The following is an 18,733-nucleotide window of genomic DNA, read 5'->3' as shown; positions in this document are numbered from 1 at the left end:
CCAAGTGCGAGGATACCGCAAACACGCACAATTTAGATTTGTATTGATGTGATGGATAAACATTTGTCTAAAATCGAATTTGGACATTAATTAAATGCCCATTTGCGGCGGAATAGATAGATGGCACTGATGGATAAACGAATTACATGGAAACGAGCCTGGAAGCACGCAGATGAGTGTGAATTTCCGCACTAATTAACGTGCGCTTTGATACGTTTGGTTATTATTATATTTTATTGGTACGTTTGATGCTAAATGATGGTTTCCAGACCGCGGACAGCCCACTGTTATGTGAATCAAAATGAGTTCTGTTTAGGTTTTGGTTTCGTCCTTCTGCTTGCCGAGTGGTATCCGGTTCTCAAGTGCTGCGCGGCGTTGCATCCGACCTTGAGCTGGTGCTGCCCACTCCCCCGAGGCTTAGCTCCGAGTCCACACCAACACCCCCTCGGCTGGCCTGCACTCACTTGCTGAACTTCAGACCAACTGCAAGGAAAGGGGGTAAAAGTGTGACAAAATAATTAATGGCAAAGTTCCTACTTAATGAGAAAGTCATTAAAGTTGTGCCATGGAAAGTAGGCGTTCTGTAAAGCGATTTCGCTGAGAATTTGCATTTGTTTGAATTACCAACCTCCAGCATTTCGCTGGGCCTTCATCTTGGAGGGCTTCTTGCGAAGGTCCGCCAAACTCAAGCCGCCGCTGCCGCTGGGTCCATGAGTGTCGATCTGCATGTTCTCATCACTGTCCGAGGCCTGACTCTTCAGCATTTTCTTCAAATTAATCAGCTGGAAATGAGGGAGTAAGCATAAGCCTCGGATCAATAGGAGGTTCCAATCTGAGATAGTGTACTCACATCTTGCTCTACACGATCCTTGTTGAACAGTCGCTTGGATTTCTCGGAATTGGCGTACTTAATCTGGTTTTCAATGCAGCTGGAGACGCCGTCGCAGGAGTTGACCCAGGCCTGGAGAGTCTCGACAATCTTGCCAGTGTTTCCGGGTGGTATGTCCCGACCCTGGGCGTACTCCACCTCAAGAATGCGTGTGTTCTGGAACAGTTTGCCATGAATGATGTCTGAAAACGGAACATAAAAACGGAAATTTAATAAGTTTTCCTCGGCTTTTCCGTCGCATATATAAGTAGTCCCCTAAGCGTCTTGTCAACTTTTCTCTGACTAATTGCCCAGAACGAACACTGTCTGAAGTTGGCAAGAGTGTGAAGCCTGAAGTGGCAGCATTAGAGTGCAGTGAAAACGCCCAGCGACAAGCCAACGCCATGGCCAGGATTACAGAGTCCCTTCGACATTCACAACAAGTGGGCACTCGTTGACGCGCCCCAGCCCCAGTCGAAGAGTTGTTTGGTGAAACCGGAACTGCAAACTTTTTCATTCAACTGGAACTTTAACTACCTATCCACCTGCCTGTCGAGCCTGTTGAGTGCTCAAAACCAGCGTTTCACAAACGCATTTGAGACTTGTTCGTTTAAAAACCATAGGGGGATTTATTCGTAAAGGCGATTTTTGGTTTGGGTAAACCTTTTAGAAATGCCTTTTACAGATGACATTGCAGATGGAAATTCGGTGAAAAATGTTCTCGGACTGGATGGTTGTAGTTTTTGTTTACCAGCCACACATAGAGCCCTTCATATACTGTACAAATTCGGTTACAAATAAAACTCTTCGTGCAAGGTCTCGAATTTCCAAAAAGTGTTATTTAAGCTGTCACAGAATCCTTAACTAATTAAACAATGGGATTAGCCCGAGTGCTCCCATATTTGCCAAGCACTCAATCAATCTCTCCTCTCCTTCCCAAATGGGAGGAATCCCACCAGGCTACCCCAAATCAATTATACTGATTAGGAAGCTGCTTCCACAGACTGCAGCCCCCATATAATAAATAATCAAACAACGGCATTGAATCCAAACCGAAGCGAAAATGCCGAATACTGGAAAGTGGAGACACGTATTCAATATACGTTATCCGGGCAATCAAATACAAGTGCTTTCACTTTTCCTTTGGATATTTTAAGGCTACGTCTAGTGTAGCGATTAGCTGTGTCAAATTACTGTTTCTGTTGGTCAACTCTATTGCCAAACACCACTCCAGGGGACGAAATCCGGCAAATGCACTCTGAGGCATTGCAACAAGAGTGTAATTAATTTGAAATTGAAATTGTTTGCTGCCTGTTTCAAATTTGTTTTAAAGAGGAAATTAAGTTTATATCTGGCAGATTAGGCGGAGATCTTCGTCAGTCAAGCTCACAGGATTCGGTGATTGTGCTTTGTGAACCGATTCATAAAACTACAGCATCAACTTCCCAAGTCATGGAAAATGGTTGGCTTTCCTTCTATAACTGTTTCCTGTTTCGGCCATATCTAAGCCGAAGCTAAGCCCTTAAGCGCTTTTTCCCCCAGCTGACTTTACGACCACTTGTCCTGGAACGGGTACACAGGACCAGAACTTGCACTCGGACCAGGACCAAGTTTTTGTCTTTATGGCCGAGACTTGTGACATAAATATTCAATGAAATATGCTAAAAATTCGCACGCTGATTCAATTCAATTTCGCTTACACTCTTTAAGTGATTTGGTTTGACAAATTGTCAAACATATTTTTAATTAGCTTGAGAGCAAATTTAATTTGATGCCACAAGTAGGCGACGAATAATTGAAAAACATGAGCAGACGAGCAGATGGAAGTCGGATTGGATATGATTGGAATGAAGATGGGAATGGGGATGGGTTGGACTGCGCTGTATGGGGGAAGGGGGAATGGGAGCCACAAAAGCTGTAAAATTTTTGAGTCATTTTCGCGTTGACATGTGTCTTGTCTCGCCTGCTGGCGCCTCTCCCTAGCCAGCGCCGGAGGCTCCGTGCATGTCACAGAATGCGGGCTGTAGGCTGTGGGCTGCGGCCTGCGAATTTGCGGTTTTTTTCCTGTTGCGTGGCACGAAACGCGAAGCGAATACAATCAATCATGCTTACTGCTGGGCCCACAAATTCTGGAAAAAAACCGTTGACGGACAGCGAAATGAATCGCCTGAGTGGGCCGTCGACGGCTGTCGTTGTGGCTGGGGCTGTAGCTGCCGTTGCGGTTGCGGCTGTTGATACAGTTTTGAGGGATATAAAATTGTTAAAGCCTCCACCCTTATACGAGTATTGTATTCATAATTGGCAGCAGGCCCGTGCAGGCCTATGTACTATAGTCAAAACCTCTCTCTGTGTCTCTGGCTAAGGCCACGTTAAATAACAGTGCAATCTCCGGAGTGCGCAAATATCTCTCAGGTCGCGCACCTGTCGCCGACAGCTTTGCATTCTCCTCGGGTGCGCCGTCGTCTCCGCACCTGGCGCAATAAAACAGAACTTATTAATTGAAATTTTACACAAAGACCAGGAGCGGGTGGCAGTGTCAGTAGGGCGTAGGACAAAGTCGACAGATAAATTTAACAACGCCTAACCTCAAGGCGGGAGCTAACGGGAAACTTCTGCCATCAATATGAAGTCGCGGGAACTATGGCAAAGTTTTCACCTAAAACTGACTGAAAGTGCTCGGCGATGACGACGACGACCTCACAGAGAGCTTAGCATCCTCCGAAAAAAGTTTCGCCCGTCAAGTAACAGGCATATGCCGGAGGCATCCGAAACTAAGAAATTCAGGAATGGAGTAATCAGAAACAGCTGCGCAATCAAAGTACACCACTTTTAAGAAGGGGCGGTGCCAGGAGAATGGGTAAGGGGATGTAGCCGCCAAATGGAGCCTGTAACGAGGGACAAACTTGCAATCAGCAGGAAGACAGCTTGGATCTGGGAATAGACAATGCACTTTGGGAAACACCCAGAAACTCTTGCAGATCCTAAACGGATCCGAGTCCTTCATTGGGTTTTTGTGTTTCATGGATATGTTTTCCCTTCGATAGACTCGAATTAATAATCCGTTTTTGCATTCAATTTTCATTGAATGCAGGTGAAATTTGAATTGCTTTTTCGACAGATAATATACAGATTACGAAACGGTGCAAGCCGATTGAAATTTGTTGGTTGAAACAAGTGTAAAGTGCTCTCTTGCGTCAGTAAAACATATGAATGTTTTCAGGGTTTCTATTTTTTTGTTTTGTTTCTTTTCTGCTTTTCTGAATTGCAAATCCCTATAGAACCACAAAGCACAAGAAAACAACAAAAATAGAGGTAGAACTTGAGGCCATCTCAAATAGACGCTCTTGAGCACCTAGAATTATGCGGAACTTTTCTTTGACATAAAGGCTTTCAAAAGAAATTAAAGCCTGCGCCCCACCAAGAGGAGAACCATGCCCGAAAACTACTCACAGGCCCAAGGCTCAGGCCCAGACCATTCCACACAGTAGACTGCAGACTGCAGCCACACACGCAATACTCGTATGTCAGAAACAGCGCGCAGTGCTCTGAGCAAAGGATGATGCCGGAGGCGGAAACCACTTTTGTGGCATGTAGCACGGTGCAATGGAATTCCCGAGTTTACAAGCATTTTCGCCTATTTTAGAGCCGCTGTTCGGATTCTGATGCAGCTGATGCAGGCGGTATTGCGCCATGATGAGTTATTCTTCGCTGGGAAAACATTTTCAAATTTGCGCGGATATTAAAAACCGCTCAACTGTCTGCTGATGCTGATACCCTAAAGCGTTGGCATGCTGCATATTCCTTAATGGAGTGTTTCTAGAGCAGTCGTAGTGTTCTGCTACAAATCGAAGTCGATTTCTGAATTAGATTTCTTGTGAAGCGATTTTCACATGTACTCTTTCGCTTTGAGACGAAAAATTAATGTTTAAATCAGGAGCCAACCAAACAAAGTCCACTAATAGATCAAGGACCAACGGTCCAACGGCTTTCAAGTGAATTTCAATTATAGAAAGCATTTAGTTACCATATTCTCCTCCTGCCCCTGCCCCTGCCCCCTGCCCATCCAGCATTCCAGGCCTCCCTCCCCAAGATAAATGCTTCGCTAATGCCAGACGGAGCAGCATTAATGAGAACGCAAACAAAGAGCCACCTGCCCTGCAGCCAGGGGCGGGCCGCTTCCCGTTCTCCATTCTCTCCAACTACATTAAATTGCGATGTCAGATTACAACGTCTAATGCTATGGCACTGATTTCGCATTTGGAATTTCAGCTAGCATCTTCCCCTTGCCCTGCCCTGGTGGATGGCTGATGGCCCAATGATGGCTATCATATTATAAATCTCAGACGCCCACTCACACTGCGTCCATTCAGGTCGAGGGGCCCGACCAGATCGAGATACAGATTCAGATACCTGGGAAATGTTATTTATGAGACAGTTGGCCTTGAGGGATAAGGCGTTGATTTGTCACTTTGTTTGCTCGGATAATGGACAGCGAAAGATTCCATTAAAAATTTTTAGCATGTTATTTGCTTTGCTTTGACCACCCTCTGGGCAGGCAGTGCTCTCCGGCGCTCTCTCCTCACTCTGGCTTACCCGGATTCTATTACGAGTATTTGGCAACGTTTTCATAGTTCTGGTCAGGCACCCATGGCTCTGGCCATGCTCGAATTCCGGCGGCAAATCAACTGCACTAGCCATCGTGTCGAAGACCGAAGTGCTTGAAACACAGCACTTGCCACAAGCCTCTTCCCCATTCCGATGCAGTCCATTCCGACGCTTCGACTGACCAACATTGCTGCAGCTTAGACTAGTGTCGGTTTATTTTTGTTTCGGTACACATACTCTATGGTCGCCAAGCTGAAAGATCAACACCACCAACAAGTTTTGCAACAGAGCTTGCATGGCGCATTATGTATGTAAATATGAATGTGTGGGGTCCGGGACTCGAGGGCTTTACAACTAACCATCCAACAGTTTGGTTGTTGTTTTTGATTTACGGCCTTTAGCAAACAGTTGCAGTGTGGTAGAAAACAAAGTGGCAACTATGTAAACTGCGGATTTTTGAGAGGCGCAAAGATTTATTGAAGCTGTCATGTGGAGGAGCACAGCCCAACCACCGCACATTCAGTTTAATAAATGTAGAAAACAGGAAAACAAAATAAAAAATTGCACTGAGGGAATTCGAAGTTGATAGTTGAATCGGATGCGAATTTGGAGCTGTATAGATGACACATACATTCAATCTCAATTAGAGCTGGTACAACAAACCCTTGGCTGTTCCATAGTAAATTCATCAAACTTAAATATTCTGCTTTCCGGTTTGAATACCTTTCAAAATACAAATTCTACAAATACGAAACATGAACATCAATTGACTGTAGTTTAAATCCATTCGTTTTTGAACAAAACAGATTGAATCACCATCAGTACCGACATGCTGCGAGGCATAAGCTCCAACGAGCAATCATTGAGGCAAAAGTGTTCATCCAGCTGTCGTTGCTGAAACGTCGTAAAAACTTCTCTGCATAGTGGGAGGATGAAGCGAGGAGCCAGCAACTGGTGTCAGGTGGCTGCGGCCTATCTCTCCACGTCACTTAATGAATCCGGCAAAAGAAAGCACCCGCCACAGCCCAGTCGACGGCAGAGCCATCTATTTTTTTAAACTGGGGCGCCAGGACGCGTCAGCTGTCCGGCTAATCAAGCGCACTGCTCCTGGGAGCAGGGGCGGACTGGAAATTTATGTGATGATTGCCTTCAAAAATGCTAACTAAGGCTCCTCCGCCATTTGTTAGTTACTGTGTTTCTCGTGAAAAAATTAGCATTTGATTCAATTATGCAAAATATGAAGAGAAAATATACTGCCAGCCACCAGACAAGGTTGCCATTGAGAAGGAGAATTTCTCGTCTGTGCGTCAGGTTTCCGTGAACTATGAGAGCAGTTAAGACAATAGCCCGCCCGCATAAACGTGACCAAGGTTAAGAACAAGTTGAAGGCTCCTAATTGCACCTGATGTCTAGGCAGACAAGCCAAATGTCTGCTGCCGCCGTCTGAGCTAATGTTTGCGTAAACTTTTTCAATTAACTTTCAACTGAAAGCGTCTCTGCAGAAGTTCTGCTGTTGACCGACTCGACGGCAAGCCTTTGCTTACCCGCATAAATTGCCTCGATGATGATGTCTTCCAGATGACGCACATTATCGATTTCCAGTTCGCTCTGGAGCAGGGCGTACGGAATGCTCTTCGTCTTGATGGCCAGCGACACGATGGTCAGGTGCTGCAGCTTCTTCTGCATGGCTGGGTTCAGTTCGATGTAATCTCCGGGGTTGGCGCGATATTCCTTGTATGTGCCATAGGCGAACAGGTTCAGAGTGTTGTAGTATTTTGCGTCGGGACCATCTTTAAGCTGTGCAAGCAAACAAAGTTATCAAAGGTCAGAGATACTTTCCGCAAGGTGCAAATCAATCACAAACCTCCGCCACATTGGGCTCCACGAGCAGCTCCCCGAAAACGAAGACATTCGGTGCCTCCAGCACCTGCTTGAGCACGTCCAGCAGCGCGGGGCCAGTGGCGTTCTTGGCCAGCACGCAGAACTTCTCCAGGAAAGTCTCCTTGCTCTTGCTCGGTTCCTCAGTTCCAAGAAGCATGTCTTGCGTCATTTTAATGGTTTAATTCTATGGTTTTTTAGGTAAAACAAACCCGGGATATTTGTGTTTTATTTTAGTTAGAGAAGTGCGGGATATCGATAGGTCTGACTGTCAAAAATATACTGAAATATACCATATAATTTTCGAAATATACTGTAAACATACCGATGAAAAAACGAACTTAGCCCACCTAAGCCCCCTATATTAAAGCAGTTCAACGACTTGACGTAAATGTCGGAAAATATTACTGTTTGTAAATTCTTCTTGTAGCTCCATGCCATCTTTCCTCTGAACTTACAAAAACTACGATAATTTTCACCATATCTGCGCTAAAGTTGTTAAATTTTTATAATTTTCGGTGATATATGAAACTACCCCTTGGTCTACAATGGGTTAATCGTTCTCCGTCAAGAATCTTACGATTTTTTCGTCGATGTTGCTATTTAATTTGAGATTTCTAGCTAGCTAGGGCTTCCATTCCTGAAAACAAAATTGTATGCAATTGATAGATAAACTTTCTTCATGAAATGCTAATTTTAACTAATATCAAAAAAAGTTATAGAAAAAAAGGTCAAACAAATACACATCCTTTGACCTGACCATGACTACAGTAACCAAGGAAAGTGCTACGCGAGCTATTGGATAGATTTCAATTTCAACTTTAAAATATACAGAAAAGAATACATATAATCACTAACCATACAGTATTACCGTATATAATCCTCCTGAGTTTTATCTCGCGAATAAAAAATTTAAAAAAGCAGCGTAGTTCTCAGAACTCTTAACTGAAATAAAAGCAAATACTTTCTGGCCTACTTTCCATTTATATTTTATATTTTTATGTGATTTTCCCTCTCTTGTAGCCCTTTTTATAATATCCTGAGCACATTTGGTCTCATTATTTCCCCTACTTTCATTCCATTATGTTTAAAGCTTAGCCTCTTTATTTGAAAACACTTTGCATACAATTCGGCCCACTCACAGACAAACACGCCCCTTGGGGAGCTATAAGGAAGGTGGACGAGAGGTTGGGAGGGGAAAAAAATATTCTTTAGGCCACTTTCGGCTGCCAAAACTTTGCTCCTGCCGCCACACTTGTTATTATTGTAAAGGGGATGGAGAATATGAAAAAAGGTGCAGGGTTAAAGTTGAAAACCCTTTATTTTGTCTCCCAGGAGGGGATGCGGGGAAGCGGCTTTTCTATATGGGATTTGCCTGCTCATCGATTATGAAAAGTTAACTAAAGGTCAGGGCCCCTTAGGACAACACGCAGAGATCATGACCAAACAAAGAGAAGAACAAAAACTTTAAAATGCTACAACAAAATACGAGTATCCATCCATTAGTTAAACATATTGTCTGCCATTCTCTCTGCTCTCGGCTCTGTGTACCTTTCACCATCCCGTCTCCCATACTCGAATAAGTACATATACTGGTCTGGTCTGGTCGATTGAAAGTACCAACGGGTACGGACACAACACTTGACCAGAAATTGACCAGGCTGTTTCCAATTTTTCCAATTGGATTGGCACGTCTGCCCAGTGTCCAGTGCCCACTGCCAGCCCCTCACCAGCCAGCGGTCATGGGTAGCTCTCGTTGGTGGTACATTTTTATTCGATTTTCCGAGTTTTGGATTTGCGCTGCCATTACAAAATTGTAACTGTAACTGCCTCTGTTACGGCCTCTCTCGGCATTTTCTGCTCTGTGGTGTGGTTGAGCAAAGTGCAGCCGTGATTAGTTTCCCGTGTGTGCGTTGGAAATGTTTTTGAAATAATTTGGAAATGTTTCACTTTGGCATTCTGTGGGGAAAAAGTTAGTTCCGGTGCGGAGTTTTTGCTACCAACCACAGTGATGTGTAATCAGATAGTTTCGGCACAGAGCAAATCAAGTATCTATATAGAAGACCAATGGATAAAAACTGGACAAAACCAGTGCTATAAAGGACACAGGGTACCAAATAGTTGTGCACTTTTTCTCGCCTTTTCTCAATGCTATTTCATGCTGGAAAACTTTCTTCGTTCCGTATTTGTTCTTTTCTTCATTTTTGTTGTTGTTGAGATTTTACTTTGTCATTAATTTGACACACAATGAATCGGCAGTTGGAAGTTTGTTTCGGTTTTTCCGTTGAGTTCAATTGTTTCGGCTTGCTTTCGAGATTATAGAACGAAGGCTTTCAATTTAATTTGCGATTTGCGGCAAGGCAAGCCATTTCGTCATTTGCCACACGACATCTCGAGAAGAGAATGCCACGCCACGCCATGCCAGTTGACAACTAAGCTCTAAAATTAATTACACTTTTTCACTTTCGAATCCATCATCAGGATTCAAATCTTCAGTACTGAATGCCCCCTCGAGTCGGCTCTAATCTCTGCTACGCCCCCAATGCTGTTTTCGTATTAGCCACGCGCCCAACAATTTGCTTACCAGGCCATAAAAATATATGAAAACAAAATATCAAAACAGTTTCATGCCGCCTCAATGGCCGCATAAAAAATGCGAGCACTGCGAACGCGTTCGGCATGCAAATCGCGGAGTTAGCATTAACAGAGACTTATTAGACAGGCTGCTGTACAGGATAACAGTGGATAACGTAGTATAACAGTGTTCTAAAAGCAGACTTCAACTTCCCCTGCGTATCCTTTCGGGTAGCAGCTGCTTTCCCTGTCGTCTTGGGCTTATCATTTTTTTTTATCAGCCAGCCGGACAAGGAATTGACCTTGCTCGCAGTTTTACGCTCTGCTCATTAGAACCTAAATTGCTTTCCCCGGCTCTCAGTGTGTGCTTCTGTGCTTGTGTGCCCGCGATTATTTGGCTTACTTTGTGTATTGTTATGGTTATGGTTGTTGGCGGACTTATCGATGGAAATGACAGGAAAACCAGAAAAGTTATATTCAGACTTTTCCGTCGTGAACTTTTTCAAGAGTGGATTATTGTGGGATTCACCAGAAAACGAGCCAAAAGTGAATAAAGAACTCGACTCGGGAATTAAATTTGCAATAAGTGGACAGCGGAAATTTCAAATATGCAACAAAAGGTTGTACAAAGGGCCTTGATGAAAATTCTCATCCGCTTGCCCTTTATGACAATTTATCAGGCATTTCGTTTTTTATTATTTTTTTGGTGTTGTTTAGCAGCAAACTATGTAGCCGATGGCGAAGTGAACGAAAAAATAAAAGAACGACATTAATTAAAATGCCATTTGTTTCTCGTATCGCAGACGGAGAATGAGAGAAAGAGAGAGAGAGAGACAAAAAAAAATAGTCGTTCTCTGTTCGTGGGAATTCTCAGGCATTCATATTTGCCAAAACTAGACAAAGACTTCGTTCAAAACCAATCGAAAAACCTCAATTAGTTGTGACAATACACACGGGGTGTGAGGGTTGTGCTTCTGCGAGAGCGGTAACAACGTCAAATCCAATTTTGGTAGGGTCCCAGCCACTGCCACCCACCCAAACAGACCCCCAGGCCACGCCACTAAGAACCCACCTACTCCGACACACACACACACACATGATGGGAAATATTCGGATATGGAAATGCTTCATCCACATGGAACCTAGTCAAGCATTGCATATTATTATAACGATTTTTTGTTGTTTTTGTTGTTTGCACTGTTGGCGGGCAGAATCAAGGCGAAACTACTCGTATCGCATGGGGTGGGGTCACACCCGGGGCTATAACAAATGTTGACATGTGCAGGATTCCAAGGATAACACGCCAGTAGTGGGGGAAACAATCAGGGAGACAATTTGAGCCATTCCGGATTTGGTTGCCACTTGTTGACATCGGAATAGGATCAATAGATTAGAGAGAAATGGAATGGATTGGATTGGATTGATGGGTCTTCATTCCGTAACAAAAAGTCATTTCAAAAAAAATGTACGACTTAAATACCATTCTCCATGCACCATGCATCTAAACAGACATCAGGAATTCTTTGTGCAGAAATAATTGAAATGTTGACAACTTTAATGGCTCTCACAGACACTCGAAAATCACAGAAACTAGCCCGAGGTAAATCAATGAAGGCATCTCAAAGCCATGTGCCACAATACAAGTCAATCCTTAATCTTCTAAACTACTAATTGAAGTGTCCTTGAGCATTTTACCCTCCAATCAATTGCTGTCATTCCTTTAGCTATTCTCCTTTTTAAAGTTTAGACCAGGAACTGGCCCTACCGACATTTCGACTAAGCATAGGTGGAGGAGGGACTTTCCCTGCGTGCCTCGCTCTTTGCCATCCTTTCTTGCCCTCCTTCTGTTGCCTTCGAGCTAAATGGTGAAAAGCGGCTTTTGTCTTGTAATCGAGAACTTAAACATTTAACAAGTGGCTAGGGGTCTAAGCCGTCATCCGACATCCGACAGCAGGGGCCATCAATTTCAATCTGCATTTGTCTATTCTTAGCCCCATGTAAGCACCTGCGAATGGGTGCCGGAATGGGTGCTTTACTTGGATCCCACATACTGGAATGTTGTACGGAGCTGTTGTACGGAGTAGTCAGGGATAACAAAATTGATGAATGTTTTTAGCATGACTCGTTTCCAGTTACCCAAAACAACAAACAGCAAACAGAAAACAACAACTCGACTTTAGAAAAAACAGCAAAAAAAATGGTGCGAGGATGGAGGGCACAAGGCAAAAAGCCAGCGTGTGTGGAGTATTATCGCCATCATCCCATCGAGGGGAAGCACAGAAAAAACCTATCAAAACAAACGATAATGTGGTCCCTCTGCTGGCAGGGTCGCCTGATGATGTGCAGGATGGATAATCAGGATGTCGATGCCATTAAGCGATGCGAGGGCGACTGGCCCCCAGCCCCGCTCCCTCTAGCTCCCTGTGCGATGATGTGCTGATTGCCCCGAGGCGAGCCAAGTCAATTGGTCAGTCAGCAATAAAATCAAGAAGAAATAAGAATCAGCGCAATTCCGGCTACTTGCTACTGTCTGTGGGTACCGGTGTCCCCTCGTACTCGACTATAAATCGAATTAAATCACGTTTAAATAGGGCAGCGAAATGGCGTGTCGGGTGTTTAGTGGGGGCCATCGCTTGAATGGCATAATGAATCGGCAGTAAAGTGAGTTTTTCTTAAGTCTCGAGAAGCGAAGGATTCACTCGAATTTGTTTGCGGAATCGGATAAGGCGAGAGCGATCAATTTCCCTGCCAACCTTCATTATTCCGATATTGCTGGATAGAATATACCCATTAACGTTAATTAGTCGAAATTGTATATTTGTTGTCGAAGTTTTAAGCTTCCGGGCATTCCGAGTGTCATTTCATTATTCAGGATGTTGGGCCAGCAGCAGCAGCGGGAGAATGAGCAGGAGCAGCAGCAGCAGCAGCAGCCCTTTGGCAGTTCCTGTTTTAGTACCAGCTTTGACTCGACTGCTGCTCAGAGAATTTGCCCTGGTTAATTTCCATTCATCGCAGCTCATTAGGCCACGCCCGCAATATGTTGCCTTCGCTTGGGGGTCGGTCGCCGGCAAATTAAACTGGCCAACAATGAGCCCAGCAGACCGCAATTCATCTTCGTTTTATTATGTTCCTCTGTGGTAGTCATTGGTGGTAAAGCTAAAGCTTTGAGGCAGCCACTATCTTGCCACTTTCCATTTTCATTGACGAATTTATTTATTAACATTCGAGTTCATTAAACCAAAAATTCAGTCCGCTGGAGGAGCTCAATTCAGCTCGGCACCGCTCCATCCAGAGACCATCGGGGTTTCACACGCCTCGATGGAAGCTTTTGGCCAAACGCATAAATCACTGCCCCGTCGATGTCGATGCTGCTGGGTGTCTAGTCCAACCACCAACAACACCGACACCAACACCGACCCCTCCCATCCACACTCAAGCTTCTGTGCACCATCTCATCCTGAGTTCCTATCAATTCGGGTTTCCTTCGCATTGCGCGCCGCCCTTGTCGCTGGAAAAGTTTCCCGGCGGTCTGGGCAACAAAGTAGTTTTTAAAGCTTTTCCAAAATATCTTTTGTTAAGCCGTAATGGGGAGGAGGCTGTGCTGGGGCAGGGGCGGAAGTATGGACTGTGGCACAACAATATCAACACAAGGAGCGCGCTTAATCCATAAAGATTTATTTGCAAACAAATTTCCCCCTTGTTCTCCCTGATTGGCCAAAAGTTTTTTAATTAATTTTCCCCAAAATGCTGTATACATAAGCGAAATATGTTAAAGTTTCTGCCACATTTAAGAGGCTCTTAATTATCTAATTAAAGAAGAATGCCCTTGTCAACCTATCGGGATGATTTTCGGTGGGAGCTGAATGCAACGATTGCCAAAAACGTTTCGGTCCTAATGGAATTTGTAATTAGTTTTGGGACCACTTAATTGCATTTAGCGTGTAGGGCTAAAAATGCATCAGACACAGGACTAAAAGCAAAATGCTGTAACGCAACGCAACGCAACCGATACTGCAGTTTAAATTAAATATTTCTCCATAGCTGCATGCGAATTCAATTTTAATATGGATACGGGATGCAGGTGTGTCCAATAATCGAGTCGCCTGCGGTACGGTATTAAATCAACCAAATTAATTAATTGGTTATAATTCCATTGTAGTTAGCTTCCTGTCGGGAATAATTACACCATATACGAGTATTTGCCTCTCAGAAGGAAAGGCTGTAAGTTGTGGGCTAATAAGTTATGCGTGGGAAGTGGCAGCTTGCATGTTGCATGTTGCATGTGGCACATTGCGTAGTCCAGGAGAGACAGAAGCTCAACCAGGGATGCTATCTCTGTTCTGCTCACAGAAATTAGTATTGTATAAATTAGTATGCTGTTGAGTATACAGTTATATACAGTTACATGAATAGACAAATTGGGGATGGACATTTTAATAGATGTATGAATGCCCAGGTTAATGGACCTTATGGCCGATGGAAACTGAAGAAGTGGTAGATGGCTAAGTGAAGTAATTGATATACTTGAACTATGCTAATTGTTATCCAAACCTGAAATTTATTCAATGGCTTTCCATCTCTTAGTGAATATTTTGCCAGTACTTGCTTGCTTTGTTGCTTGAATTATTCTGAAAAGCCCACATAATGCGATTCCAATTAAACTGATTGTGAAAATATTTATTTTACCCATAATTCACGTAATATTTCTAGCTGCCTATGAAATTTTCCCCGCACTCGATTTTCTGATAGTTCGCACGTTTAGTTTGTGTTTGTTAGCCGCTCTGATATTTGTTGTTTTGGCTTTGAATTTGAATAACATGCGAATACATTATTACCTAAGTGATTCATTTACCAACAGCATCAGAAGCTTGTATTTATATTTTCTGACGGTCTTTGTGTGGAATTTAAATATTTTGTGGCTCAGTTTACAAGAATACAGATACAACGAGGGGGAACGTTGTGAGTTGCTGCGGACACCGCAACTCTACATTTATACCCGATAATAAGTCAGTATGGCTCTCCTCCAGCAGACGCCGCTAATATTAAACGACACGACAAAGAGTGCGTGCAAGAGAGACAGAAAATCAGTCTGAGCGTGACGTCGGGCGCTGCGTAGCCAGTGCAAATTGATTTGTTCCTTTTGGCTATAAAAATGATCCGATCTGATCCAGATTTAGCAATCTGATAGATGTGGTCATTATCTATGATTCTGCGTTTTTAGTTTTCTCGTATCCTCGATATTGTGGATGAAACAGTTCTTCGTCCTTTGTGGGGGCGTAAGGGGGTGGGGCGAAATTTTGAGATATACGTTTTATAGTGAGATCTAACAGGAGTGCGGATACTAAATTTGGTTACTCTGGAGGTGTGGCAAAATTTTGAAACAAACTCGTCTCGGTCCAAAATCTTAGGAGTGTGGATACCAAATTTGGTTGCTCTAGCTTTTATAGTCTCTGAGATCTAGGCGCTAATGTTTTACTCTAAGCAAAGCCGCCTATGCTACCTGTGTGTTAGAGAGAGACAGGGCGAGAAAAAATGAAATTGTTTTCTCAATGCTGGCTATAATAATAATACGATCCAATTCAGATTCTGCAGATTCTAAAAGATATGGCCATTCTCTACGATTCTGCGTTTTTGGTTTTATCGTATCTTTAAAAATGTGGATGCCACAGATTTTCGTCTTTTGCGGGGTCGGAAGTGGGCGGGGCGAAGTTTTGAAATATTTTTGTAGCAGTGACATATCACAGAAGTCTGGATACAAAACATCGTTGCTCTAGCTCTTATAGTCTTTGAGCACTAGGCGCTGAAGGGGATGGACAGACGGACGGACGGACGGACGGACAGACAGACATGGCTCAATCGACTCGGCAATTGATGCTGATCATGAATATATATACTTTATGGGGTCGGAAACGATTCCTTCTGGACGTTACACACATCCACTTTTACCACAAATCTAATATACCCCAATACTCATTTTGAGTATCGGGTATAAAAATATATTTCTACTCGTTTGTCATTACTATATAAACATGATACGATTATTGTCACTATATTGCATTCAATAAAAACGTTGGCTATTTTGTTGTGATTTCATTAAAATTTTTTTAATTACTTGAAAATATTTTCTGTTGTATTTGGCAACGAATATGAAAAATAACAAAGGTAATTGAGATTAATTGGTATTCATTAAAGACAGTAAATGTGTCTGGTTGCAACGCAGAAATAAATGTTAAAAATAAATCAATTTTATTTCATTAAATTAAAGCACTGATTATTATTATCATTAATAAATTGAAGAGGGTGTTGATTGTGTTTAAAATTTTGTGCATTGTACGATCGATAGAACTGTTGGACTAATAAAAACATGTAATACAAAAAAGCGGTATTTCGTGATTATGTTTAATAATAAACGATCAGATTTCATTTATCTCAACATTTCAGACCACATTTCTGCCGATAGCCTGAGATATTTGTCGTATATTTATCAAAATCAACCAGGCGGATTCTCAATTAAATTTTCATTTTGGGGTGAAGAGCTTTTTTAGCTTTGTTTTTAACAATTTATTCATACAATTTAAAAACAATTCTCTATAAGAAAGGAAACATTTTCATTGTAAGGGAATGACTACCGATCAATCAGCTCCGCATGATCTTGGGATTCTTTTCGATGAATTTATGTACTTACATGTATTTTACATGTTTATCTGTTAAATAGCATGCCATTTGCTAAATATTATGTTATTGAGTTTGAACAATAGGCTGGTTCGTGTATTGGCTAAAGTAAAGCTCTGCTAGAGTGGAAGCTATGTTAAGGCCTTGTTTAACATTAAACTGTTACGGTTACCCTTGATGGTTGCTCTTAAAAAACAAAAAGCTAAAGGTCCACCGTCAATGCGGACTACAAAAAGAGTGCTGAGAAGGGTATATAAAATGCAATACACTAGTTTTCTAATAAACTAAATTACAATTCAAATCTAATTAAAATTATCTCCTTTAGCAATCCGTTTGTGTCCAGCAAATTACTTGAAAAAAAGACAAACAAATAAATAATAAGCTAATTAGTTTCCTCGCTCCTTGCCTTATTATCCACAACAGTCCAACAATGCCCTGATGTGTATTAATAAGATAATAATCTTTATTGAAATGTCAATATGTTGAGTTAAGTTAGCATTAAGTTCTTTGTTTCTATCGATGCCACCACAGATTGTAAAGCATGTATGTATGTATGTCCGTAGAGGAGGCACTGATTGCATTGCAGGAATTCAATGTCCTTGCTTTATGTGTACTGCAAAATGCCTTTAATGGGAAAAGTTCAGCCCTAAATGTTGCATTTCTTGTTGAAGCAGTCTAGCACATCATCAATGCCGAATGCCAAGCGAATCTCAATCTCGTATTAGGTGTCCGGGCTTTGGCCTCTCACGCGCGGACAGCTAATGACGTGAGACACATATTCGAGTGGCAAAATTGTCAAGCGAAATAAGAGCAAACCTGCATGACCCTGGGCCAGATTTATGGCCAAAGATCCAGAGAGCCAGCAGCTGAAATCGAGTGAAAGGCGTCAGCAGCTGAATTCCAAGTACTTGGTACTTCACGAAATCGCCACAGGCGCCACAGTCCACATTGATGTTTGGATTTCGGCTTCGCTCTCCTGCTCTCCGGAGCGTAACTCATAAGCGGATTATGCAAAATGCTGGACAGGCGGGATGGAGAGGATCGGAGCTTTTGGTAATAGCCAATTTGAGTGCCCCCGACTGGTGGTATGTAACGCCAATGCCAAGAACAGAACCAACAAAAGCACACTCAAGACCTGTTTCCACAGCTGACGCATCGAGGGAATTACCTGCTGAACTTCCCCCGATCCGCCTGGCTGATGCGCGATGTGATTCCGATGTCATTTTGGGAATCAACTAATTGTTGTGTGTAATTAGCACCGCTTAGAGAGCTGCACTAGAGTCGTGAATAATAACAAAAGTACATACATACAAAGGTGCGAGCATTGTCATTTATCAGTCCCAATTGCTTTCCATGTCTGACATCGTCATATCTCGGGTCCCTCTTACGACATTGCGTTTTGTTATCTAACCTTATCTAATGAACAAATTCAACGTAATTGCCCATCTATCTATCCAGAGAAAGGTTCATTGCATCCCCCAATGACTTCGAGTCAACTTTGGAGCGGAACGTTGTTCATTTCGCCTGTCAGTCGCACTTGTTCAACGTTTGTCACAATTGCACTCAACAAGTCGAGTCGCTGTCTGGTAATGAATGTTCCTGCTTAAATGCGACCGACCTCCCACTATCGAGCAATCTAAATCAGCTGACAGCGTTCATTACACTTCCTCGACGGGTTCGGAACGTGTTGGCAAGTGTTTGTGCGTCAGGTAATGTGGTTAGCAGCACTCTGGGCTCTAGATGAATCAGTGGGTAAAGGTGGGAGGAGCGCAGCATCGCAGCATGATTGCTAAAGTTGCCATCAACTGGCGCACCTGACGGTCAACCGCAGATTTGTGGTAAATTAGAGCCTTGACACGCCTTCGTCTTCGTCTCCGTCTCCGTCGCCGTCTCCGCTGGAGTCACGTTTCTTGTAAGTTCTCTCAAGGGAATGGAATGAAATGTCAGACAAATCAATATTTGCATCGGAATACACGTTTGAATTATGCAAATGAATCGGCAATAATCGAAGAGCGGAGAGCTGAAACCTGTTGCCTCTACGGTCGCTGCTGGTGCTGGTGCTGGTGCTGGTGCTGGTGCTGCTGTCGCATTCAGTTCATTTCCATTCCACTTCATATTTAGAAGTCGACGATCGAG

The 18,733-nt window shown here is 43.1% G+C and overlaps 1 protein-coding gene across 1 annotated transcript; it reads right to left on the bottom strand.

Moving 5' to 3' along the window:
• Positions 1 to 214: 214 nt before the first annotated feature.
• Positions 215 to 7,637, bottom strand: CSN7 (COP9 signalosome subunit 7). The gene is made up of 5 exons (XM_001360258.4): positions 7,338 to 7,637; positions 7,018 to 7,270; positions 851 to 1,071; positions 629 to 782; positions 215 to 483 (listed from the first exon to the last, which is right to left on the bottom strand). The coding sequence occupies exons 1-5, from the start codon at positions 7,521 to 7,523 to the stop codon at positions 461 to 463; spliced, it is 837 nt and encodes a 278-aa protein (XP_001360295.2). The 5' UTR covers positions 7,524 to 7,637; the 3' UTR covers positions 215 to 460.
• Between the last annotated feature and the right edge of the window lie 11,096 nt (positions 7,638 to 18,733).

Source organism: Drosophila pseudoobscura, chromosome 3, assembly GCF_009870125.1.
Source record: "Drosophila pseudoobscura strain MV-25-SWS-2005 chromosome 3, UCI_Dpse_MV25, whole genome shotgun sequence".
In the NCBI taxonomy this organism is placed as follows: Eukaryota; Metazoa; Arthropoda; class Insecta; order Diptera; family Drosophilidae; genus Drosophila; species Drosophila pseudoobscura.
Note: the sequence above shows the minus strand (reverse complement) of the source record. Positions and strands in the feature narration are given on the sequence as shown.